General features: G+C 36.4%; 1 protein-coding gene across 1 annotated transcript; it reads left to right on the top strand.

Annotated features, from left to right (window-relative positions):
• Positions 1-2,512: 2,512 nt before the first annotated feature.
• On the top strand, positions 2,513-5,317 carry LOC112750672 (autophagy-related protein 18a). Its single transcript, XM_025799484.3, has 4 exons — positions 2,513-3,491; positions 4,110-4,332; positions 4,613-4,739; positions 4,986-5,317. The coding sequence occupies exons 1-4, from the start codon at positions 2,652-2,654 to the stop codon at positions 5,080-5,082; spliced, it is 1,287 nt and encodes a 428-aa protein (XP_025655269.1). The 5' UTR covers positions 2,513-2,651; the 3' UTR covers positions 5,083-5,317.
• The last annotated feature ends 5,544 nt before the right edge of the window (positions 5,318-10,861 follow it).

Here is a 10,861-nt window from a genome sequence, read left to right as displayed (position 1 = left end):
TCCACTCTTCAGTGCATGCAAGTGGATGTCTGGGTTGAGGTTTGGTATCTCCATGGCCACCTTGGCAAACCTTGTCATGTAGTCTTTAAGGCTCTCATGTTATCCTCACTTTATGGTGTTGAAATAGTCTGAGTCATGCACATAGATCTTCGAAGCTACAAAATTGTTGACGAATAGGTATGCAAATTCATCAAAGCTAGATATAGAACCTGCAGGTAAGCCATAAAACCAAATCAAGAAAGTACCATCTAAAAAAAATGAAAAATGTACGACAAAGTATTGGATGAGATGCACCATTCATGAACATCATCAAGTACAATTTGGTGAGATGGATATTGGGGTCGCCGATTCCTTCATAGGGTTTCAGCGTTGTTGGCAGAATGAAGTTTTAGGACATTTGGAAGTTCATAATTTCTTTTGAAAAAGAATTGGTTCCTTTTACTGATGAATTTGGAGTGACTACCATGGGGTCTTGGTTTCCAAGGTATGATTGTCATTATCGTTGCCATTGCCAGGATTTTTCTGTTCCTCTTTATAGTTTCGGCCATTCTATTTCTGGTTTAGTAATTTGGTCACTCATTGGACTTCTGCTCGTAGTGACTCATTAATGACCAACAATTTGGCCTCAATGGGAGGAGGAGGGATGGATTGTTTTATTTTTTCGCCATTGATTATGATCTGCAAAAGAGGGTGAAAAGTCAGGTGAAAAAGATGATGGTGGGGTTAGCTAAACTTGTCCCCACGATGGGCGCCAAATGTTCCTGCGTAGTAAGCCTTGAGAGGTGTATAACTTGTCCGATCCAAGGTTGAGCTCGACTTCACTTAGGTTGGATGAGATATACGTGGGCTTCAAGAGAAACGGCGGCGGCGGGCACCTGCAAAGGCAGTCTGACGTTCAAGTAAGAAAGAGTATGAGATGAGTATAATGTTATTCAAAGTGAATAGCATACCTTTTTCTGTATGGAATTTTCTTTTATTATAGACTGTTTGAGTTCAAACGTGGTATAATACAGCTAACTGACTTACCTATTCTCGTGGCCTTTTTTTTCATTATTTTTAAGTTGGTTTTTATCTGATGTGCTTTGTGTTTTGTTCGAAAAATCTTTGACATAGCCGATTTATTAGGTGATTTGTTTCGAGATATAACTAACGGATCAATAGCATTGTATGCTTTAACAAAAAAATGTTCTAATTAAATATTTGTATAATCTTAAGACCAATTCTATGGTGTCTATGAGTTTTTGCCTAAATTTTGCCTAACTTACTTTTTGTAGTAAGTTTTAATTTTTTAAAAATTATTTATTCTTATATCTTTTAAATTAAATAATAAATTTTAACTCTTTTTAGTAAATAGGCACAATCTTTTCGACACCATAGTATTCACCTAATCTTAAATAGAAGAACGTAAATAATATTATTTTTAAAGAAAAGTACTGTATATATAATCTTAAATAGAAGAACAAAACTATAATCTTAATATCTTATTTGTTAAATAATTAAAACTGAGTACTTTCTTTACTTGTTAATATAAAATTCTTGAAAATTAATGAGAAATTGTAATATGTTACCGATAAAAAAGTAAAATAGAGAAGTGTGAACTTTAATTGATTTAAACAAATAAATTTTGCTTTTTAAAATAAGTGAAGAGAAAGAGCATGGAGAGAAAGTGAGAAACAATGAAAATAAAAAACTCAACATTTATAGTTGAGAAAATTAAAAAAAAAATAAAAAGTCTAATTTTTTATTTTTAAAATTTTAAAAATTAAAATTATTAAGATAATTATGATATGATATGTTAACTTATAATATGATATGTTAACTTGATTGGACGTTATTTTTAGAATAAAATTTTTTAATGATTTTTTTTAAAAGATCTTTAAAAAAAAGTAAAAGTGATTTTATATTTAGATATCTCATGTAAAATTTTTTTTATTTATTAATTATATTTAGATAAAATAAGATAAAAATATTTTTATTAATTTATTATGTAAAAAATATCTTTTTTAAAAGAAAAAATATCTTTTAAAAAAGATATAAATGAATTATTTTGACGCTATTCTCGAAAAAGATTTGTTTTTAAATGATATTTTTTTAAAAGATCTTTTATAAAAGTAAAAGTGATTTTATGTTTAAATATTTCATGTAAAATTTTTTTTTATCTATTAATTATATTTAAATAAAATAAGATAAAGTATTTTTTTATTCATTTATTATGTGAAAAATATATTTTTTTTAGAAAAATTTTTTTAAAAAGATGCATATTATAATTTTTCAAAAAAAATATTTTTATTTTTACATTAAAAATTTGTTAAACACACTAAAAAATAAAAAAATATTTTTTATTAAATTTTTTTTTGATTTAATGATATTCAAACAAGCACTTAGTGTATTAAAAATTTAAAATAATTCTTCCCAAAAAAAACATTGTAACTAATTAATCGCAAAAAAGATCGCAGACTTGATTTGGTTACAGGATTTAACTAACTACTTTCCAAGTAAGCTAATCCAACTGAAAAATACACTATACACCCAACAAAAGTAAAAGAGGAAACAACCTTCATCTTTATATGCATGTAAAAAGGAGGGTGCACTGTGCTTATAGCGGCACACAGAAGCTGAGAATCGCCTAAACAGCAATCACCTAAATCTTAATGGCCACGCTTTCTGCTTGTGCTTCACCACCTTGGCTAAACCCTAACCCTAACCCCAATTCAAATCCCGGCCCCAATTGTCTCCCAGATCAATCTCAAACCCTCGACTTCGATTCCCTAATGGCCTCTCAATCTCAATCACCGCCTCATCACGCTCCCACCGTTGCTTCGCCGGGATCTTCTTCTCCCAACGCGGCTCCGGCGGAACTGCCGTCTCTCCTCCATGTATCTTTCAACCAGGACCACGCCTGCTTCGCTGCCGCTACTGAGAATGGCTTCCGCATCTACAATTGTGACCCCTTTCGTGAGCTCTTCCGACGCGAGTTCGACGGCGGCGGGATCGGTCACGTGGAGATGCTCTTCCGGTGCAACATCCTTGCCCTCGTCGGCGGCGGGTCCCACCCTCAGTACCCTCCGAACAAGGTCATGATCTGGGACGATCACCAGGGGAGGTGCATCGGCGAGCTCTCGTTCCGCGCTCCCGTCCGAGGCGTCCGGCTCCGCCGAGACAGGATAGTGGTGGTGGTAGAACAGAAGATATTTGTGTACAACTTCGCGGACCTGAAGCTGCTGCATCAGATCGAGACCGTGGCGAACCCTAAGGGTCTCTGCGCGATTTCGCATTCGTCGGATTATCTGGTGCTGGCGTGCCCGGGGCTGATGAAGGGCCAGATTCGCGTGGAGCACTACGCGCAGAAGAAGACTAAGTTCATTTCGGCGCATGACTCGAGGATTGCTTGCTTCGATCTCACGCTTGATGGGCAGTTGATCGCCACTGCCAGCTGCAAGGGAACTCTGATTCGGATTTTTGACACAGATAGTGGCACGCTCCTTCAGGAAGTATGTTCTATGCTGTGTGTGTGTGTGTGTGTGTGTGTGTGTGTGTGTGTGTGTGTGTGTGTGGTTTTCTTTTGGTGTTTGATCTGAGATTATAGGTTTTGTTTCGTCACTAATTTAGTATGATTTGTTTATGGTGTATATGGTATTGGATGGTACTGTTTGAGCTTCAGTATGCTGTGATTATAACTCATGACTTCATAGTCTGAATGGGACTTAGTTTGGCATGAAAATTATAAGATAATGAAGATAATTGACTAATTGGAATTTAGAAGAATCATTTAGGTGGGTAATTTGTTTCTGGTGTTTACCTGTTAGATGTTGTATAGTGCAGCCTTGGACTGACATAGATGATTGGCTGGATGGTGAAAATTATGAACATGAATGACTGCTTCATAACTACTATTGGTCTACCATTTATAGGAGAGACCAATTATTATTTCGGGATACAAGTGAAAGTCCTTATTTAGGAAGTAACTTTGTATTTTGTAGAATCAATTATGAGCTAGTGTCTTTCTCTGTGCCTTATTTGTTCCCTGTTTTCAAGCTTGAATTTAATGTTTGGGCATGTAGAAAATTTTGGTTTTTTCATGTATAGATTTTATTGGTTGTCTAATTCAGGTAAGAAGGGGTGCAAATGTGGCTGAGATCTTTAGTTTGGCCTTCTCTTCCACTGCTCAGTGGCTAGCAGTCTCAAGTGACAAGGGTACTGTCCACGTTTTCAGCCTTAAGGTTAATTCCAATGTCCCTGATCATGAAAATTCACATCGTTCTTCCAGTTCAGATGCTGCTATTATCCCATCTAGCCCATCTAGTTCCTCTCGGTCATTCATTAAATTTAAAGGTAAGGTGCTTTTTTCAAAAAATTCGGTTTGTCCTTGTTTTGAAGTTAGTTCTGGTAGGTGCCTTTATAAGTGAAGTGGTTGTATTCACCAATCTGGTTAAGTTTCTCCTTTTCCCCGTCAATTTTGATTTGAGCTAGACTAGTGGTTGAATATATTGGGAGTGCTTTATCGTTATATCTGTTTATTTATTTATTTTTGCATTAAATGATCTTCCTTCAATTCCAAAGAGAATTAGTTATGAAATTTCTTTCCTAATCCTGTGCTACGTTGTCTTTCCAGGAGTTTTGCCTAAGTATTTCAGTTCAGAGTGGTCAGTTGCTAAGTTTCACTTAAATGAGGGCTCTCATTACACTGTTGCATTTGGTCTCCAAAAGAATACAGTGGTAATTCTTGGTATGGATGGAAGGTAAGATCTAAGCAAATGAGGAAACGCATTTTTTCTCAAGCTGTTGTTTATAGCTTTTATTTTTATCCAAGAGGCTTTAGGCCCTGTCTTCATATGCTAATTTGAAATGCTATGCATGAAATTGAGAATAGTGTTTGCCACTACTGTTATACTTTTGTAACCTTAAGGATATAAGATGATCTTCAAGCATCCATTGCCCTTCCACATATTGGATTTTAGTGATCTTTTTTTGATTGTTCTATGCAGCTTCTATCGATGTCAGTTTGATCCAGGGCATGGTGGAGAGATGACCCAGCTTGAATACCATAACTTTTTAAAGCCAGAACCAGAAACAGCCTCGTGAGACCCTGTAGAGTTTGGTGTTTCAAGCCTTTTCGTTAGGGTTGCAGTATTATGCACCTTGCGGAATAATAGTAATAGTATAGCTGACTGAAGTAACACTGAGCCCGTTAATCCGTTATTAATAGTAATACACGGTCCATCTTGTTACTTCCATCTCTGATATTGTAATTATAATATTCTATGTATATATATAGTTTATTAATTTTTTAATAATATATGTTGACTGCTGTGGTAAAGCCAATGTTTTTTACCCTTAAAGCTTTGTTAGGAAGATTTTGATACGCAAACACAGTTCATAGCTGCAAAATCAATGTTGAAAGCAGAAATCAGGTTTAAGGCTGAAGTTGTATCGCAATCAGAATGGAAACAGTAATATGCTCTTTGCTCTTGTCTTTACTCCGTACTATCATACCTACTTTGGTAATAAATTTTCTTCATCCTGGTAGGTGCATGGTAACTTCTGTAGGTGGATAAGAGATCGGCATGGGTATGAAGGAGTTAGTGTCGGTGAGGACGGGTACATTTAGAATGGTTAAAACAGATCTATAAGATTAAAATCATAAATTTATTCCCTAGACTTCAATTCCCAAGTCCCATTCCCACTCCATACTACGCGTATCATTCGAGCGCTGACTACAATTCTCAGCTTTAGTTATTCTTAGAGTATATAACCATTTTTGTTCATTAAAGATTTAGCTGTTAATTAAATCAGCCATCAAAACACAAAATTAATTTGTATGGATAAACTTTTGATATATAGCTTGTTTTTTGTGATATTGTAATACGTTTTATTTTTATGGAGTGAGTATAACTCGAACCTCAAATAACACGAAAGGTGGATACTTGCAAAAGACATTTTGATGTTTAAATCAACAAGTGTTTAAGAGGCCTAAGAATTATATGAATATAGAATGTTAGCAAAGAGTTTATAGACATATAGATAACTAGATATTATAAACTAATCATATGAGTACCTAAACATAAAATATGAGATTAGTGTGTAAAAGTTCATAGATCTTTCCTTGTTGATGGATAGATAGTATTTTATATGAATAATCGGTTGATGGAGAATACTAATGTTATGACCGTTTAGTCATTTTTTTTTCCAAAGATAAAACTAAAGATGGTCAAATACAATATACATTATATTTTACCAATTGGAAGTTTCCCAAATAAAAAGAGATGACAATACTCAAAGAAAATGAAACAGAAACTAAAGCAATTAAAAAACCAAATTAAGGGTGTGGTTGTCGTAGAATGCAATGAATTCGGAACTGTGTCGCCCATTTTCATTGCATGGGATAGAACTTCCCCAGACTCCCTTCATTTCTGGTCAAAGATGAAGAAGTTTCGTGACAGCCATAACTTTCAAAGGAGGTAAGCAAGCTCGCCCTTCCTTCTCTTGAATTCTGGTTGGTGTTTGAGCTTCTCTACCATTTGACACCACCACTGCCATGCTTGAAGGTTAGCATCTCTTGGAATCAAGCTAGCAAATTGAGTCATGTTTCAGACTGTCATGGATTTCGAACAAAAAACCACTGAGTGAAGTGCCGATTCTGGTTCCATTGAACATCTTGGGCAGTGAGGGTTAATAGTAGTCAATAATGACTAATAAAATTGTCACTTACAAGCTAAGAATAAATAATTCATCATGAGCAATTAAACTCGAGTTATAATTCATATTGAGTAATAGATCATAGCCATAAGTTTTATTCTGGATATCATATGATCCAGACTAAGCTTATAAAATAAAATGAATTTATAAATCGGTGGAAAGATAACATAAATAATGATAATATGGTGAGATTCTAAGTTTAATCGAATCATTATGTCGATACTTGTTAAAAAATAATTGAGCGGTAATAGTTATTCAATAAAAACAATTGCATGAAAAATAATTTTTTATTTGAGACTAATATTTCATGAAATACATAGTATCTAATTGTATACAAATTAAAAAGTTCAAAAATATGTATTTGTTGAAAGAATTAATTGTATAATTCAAAAATACAATAATCAATTATCTTGACAATTTTTCACTCACAGCAATTAGTTATTAAATTTTTGCAAGCAACATGATATAAATAGTTGAGCCATTAGCTCCTCAAAGCAAGAATTTTTTCCTCCATATATACATGTGATACGTACCCTATACCTCGGCTAACAACCCAAAACTAAACTCGGCTAATAACCCGGAAAAATCAAGTTAGAGCTTGGCTACGTAATCTGATAACAGCTCCCAACAAGTCAAAAACTATCTCCAAAACCGTTACCACAAAATCCGGACGAGCTTAACAAAGCTGGAACCTTCTCAAACCAAGTCAAACGTTATCATCAAAACTGACTTCAGTAAGCGTGGAGAATTCCGAAACAAGCTCCAACTGAACAAACTACACGCCTATATAAGCAAGTAAATAAGCTTGGAAGAGAGGTCAGATAACTCATTTCTGATTTATTATTATCACTTCTATTAAATCATATTTTTACTTGAGCGTCGGAGTGCTTTTTGCAAGTGCTCCCGCCACGGTGTTCTAGCCGCGCCGACGTATAGTTCTTCCGCCCGAACTCGGTCGACAGCAGAAAGAGTTACCATACCTCGGCCTCATACGCACAGAACATTTTGGCGCCCACCGTGGGACCGGAATTCATCTAACCCCACTATTTTCTCTACCCAGCTCTTTACTCTTTTTTTTTTTTGCAGGATTTCCGATCTTCCAACATGGCCGATAACGGGGTTCATCAGCCCACACAGGCCGAGCTTCTAGCTCAGATTGCTGAACTCCAGGCAGAAGTTCGAAGGATAGCCGAGCTTTCTGCCCATAATAATGGCAGAAAGAACGAGGAAGGAAACTCCAAAAGCTCGGCCTTGGGCAACACAGACCCTCTAAGCATCACCCCGCCAAAGGAGAAGTTGACGTTAGACAACCCTTTCTCTGAAGAGATTACCAATTTCCAAATGCCAAAGAACTTTGTGCCGCCCACCTCCCTGGAGCCATACAAGTGGATTGGTGACCCTCGTGCTCACATTAAAAAAATTCCAATCCATGATGTTTTTTAACGGCGCTAATAATGAGCCCATACTCTGTCGAGCTTTTCCCACTTATCTCGATGGTGCTGCTTTACTGTGGTTCTCTAAATTATCTGCAGGTACAATTTCTTTCTTTGAAGAGCTGGCGAGGTCTTTCATTGATTACTTCGCCGCATCAAGGATATACGTACACGGATCAAACTACCTCAGCACTATCAAACAAGGACAACACGCGAGCCTGAAGGACTATATGACCCGATTCGCCAAGGTAACTATAGAGATCCCAACCTCAGTCCCGAGGTCCACCTGCACGCACTTAAAAGTGGCCTCCGTCCTGGAAAATTTCAAGAGACTATAGCCATGACCAAGCCAAAGACTTTAGCAGAATTTCGAGAAAAAGCAGTTGGACAGATGGAAATAGAAGAGTTTAGAGAAGCTCGACGGATCAATAAACTAACTCAATCAAAAGAAGATGACCAGGAGGATCTTTTTGAATCAACAAATTGATCGGCAGGGGACTTATACCCTTCAAGCACTACTACGCAAAGAACTATGGCTCGAAGATGTACTATTTTTTCTACTCACACGACTTTTTTCTACACCGAATTTTGCTTGGAGAGGTTTTAATGAGGTACTTTCATCCTATACCTTCTATATTAAGAGAGTAATCCTCAATAAAGAGTATATTATTTTTAACTTCATCATTCTTTATTTTTATCCATACCTTTAGTTCAGCTATTGTTTACGTTCTACACATATTATGGCAAACTAATATTAAAGTCGGCATACAAAAACAAACCGACAGTTATAAGTCGGAACCAATCTAACAAACCGACAACCATAAGTCGGAATCAATTCAACAAACCAACACCTATAAGTCGGAATCACTTCAAACAAACTGATAATTATAAGTTTGAATCAATCAAAGCAAACCGACACCTATAAGTCGGCCTCAGTCCAACAAACCGACACCTATAAGTCGGCGTCAGTCCAACAAACAATCACCTATAAGTCGGCAGCATTCCAACAAACAATCACCTATAAGCTCGTTCAAAAATATATTAAAATAAGCAACCCATTTTTCAGTGACAAACTTGTCCAATTTTATTTTCAAGATTATCATGTTGATCTTGGGGGCTAATTCTTATATCTTCGATTTATTACACAACTGCATCTCTTCTACATCCTGCCGAGTTATAACTCAATTTTCATAAAAGCTCAACCTGCTTTTCTTAAAAATAAACAGGTCAAGCTTGGGGGCTGTGATCTAGTCATTATAACTCGGCGGATACAAACTATAATTCGGAGATTAGGTCTGATCTGTCCTTATAAGTCAGTCACGTAAGCTATAGCTCGGCCACTTGCAAATTCAAAATAAAGTAGTTCGTGATCCATCCGTATAAGTCGGCCGCATGTGCTATAACTCAGCCACGTGCAGCAAATTCAAAAAGAGAACGGTTAATTGCTGATAACCCTAAAAAGACCTTTTCAAAGAAGCCACCAAATGATTCTCTGTGAGATTCTCGGACGGTATTCATGTCTCATATCTCGGAATGAGGAGAACATATATACCACAATTAAGTCATATACAAATCTTATATAAACAGAACCAAGTAAACATAGCAGGATAAGTACACAGAGAACTCTCCCTTTTATTTTCTCTTTCAAAGAAAGCTAAAACATTCTTTCTGACTTGAGCGTTGGAGTCTCTTTGCAGGTCCCAACCTCCTCCGGTGTTCCTCGATAGCTGAAGTATAGCTCGACGTCTGTGCTCTTAGGACAGAAAACTCCATACACATGGAAGAAGGAGTTATACCTTGGCTTAGATTACTGAACAGGGACAAATGCAAGCTCGGGGGCATCATGCCTACAATAGCCGAGGTATACGAAGAAACTAGAAGCTCGCCTATGTTTTCTCTGGAACACAAGGCAAGCTTGGGGGCTATGATACGTACCCTATACCTCGGCTAACAACCCAAAATTAAACTCGGTTAATAACCCGGAAAAATCAAGTTAGAGCTCGGCTACGTAATCTGATAACAGCTCTCAACAAGTCAACAACTATCTCCAAAACCGTTACTACAAAATCCGGACGAGCTTAACAAAGCTGGAACCTTCTCAAACCAAGTCAAACGTTATCATCAAAACTGACTTCAGTAAGCGTGGAGAATCCCGAAACAAGCTCCAACTGAACAAACTACACGCCTATATAAGCAAGTAAATAAGCTTGGAAGAGATGTCAGATAACTCATTTCTGATTTATTATTATCACTTCTATTAAATCATATTCTTACTTGAGCGTCGGAGTGCTTTTTGCAGGTGCTCCCGCCGCGGTGTTCCAGCCGGGCCGACGTATAGCTCTTCCGCCCGAACTCAGTCAACAGCAAAAAGAGTTATCATACCTTGGCCTCATACGCACGGAACAACATGTGTTACCAATATATTACTTTCAAGACTTTTCTAAGTTGAGTATTAAATTCTATTACATGTACTGCCCTGTTAGTTAACAAAATTGTTGTTATACCGATCCAAAAGTTTTTTTAGGATTCTATCCAAATAAATATCTCTTGTTCAGGTTGCTCCTGGACACAGTGTAAAACAAAAAGGAAACTAGTTTAACTTTTAGTGCTGCTTAATTTAAACTAGGAATGTTTAAAATCTAACCTGCCCTAAAACCTGACTTCAACTCAAATAATTTTTTTTTGTTCGATATATATTTTTACTTGATATACTTTTTGTTGGGAATAATACA

This window comes from Arachis hypogaea, chromosome 15 (genome assembly GCF_003086295.3).
Source record: "Arachis hypogaea cultivar Tifrunner chromosome 15, arahy.Tifrunner.gnm2.J5K5, whole genome shotgun sequence".
Taxonomy (NCBI): domain Eukaryota; kingdom Viridiplantae; phylum Streptophyta; class Magnoliopsida; order Fabales; family Fabaceae; genus Arachis; species Arachis hypogaea.
The sequence above is the reverse complement of the archived record's forward strand: the minus strand, read 5'-3'. Positions and strand labels throughout refer to the sequence as shown.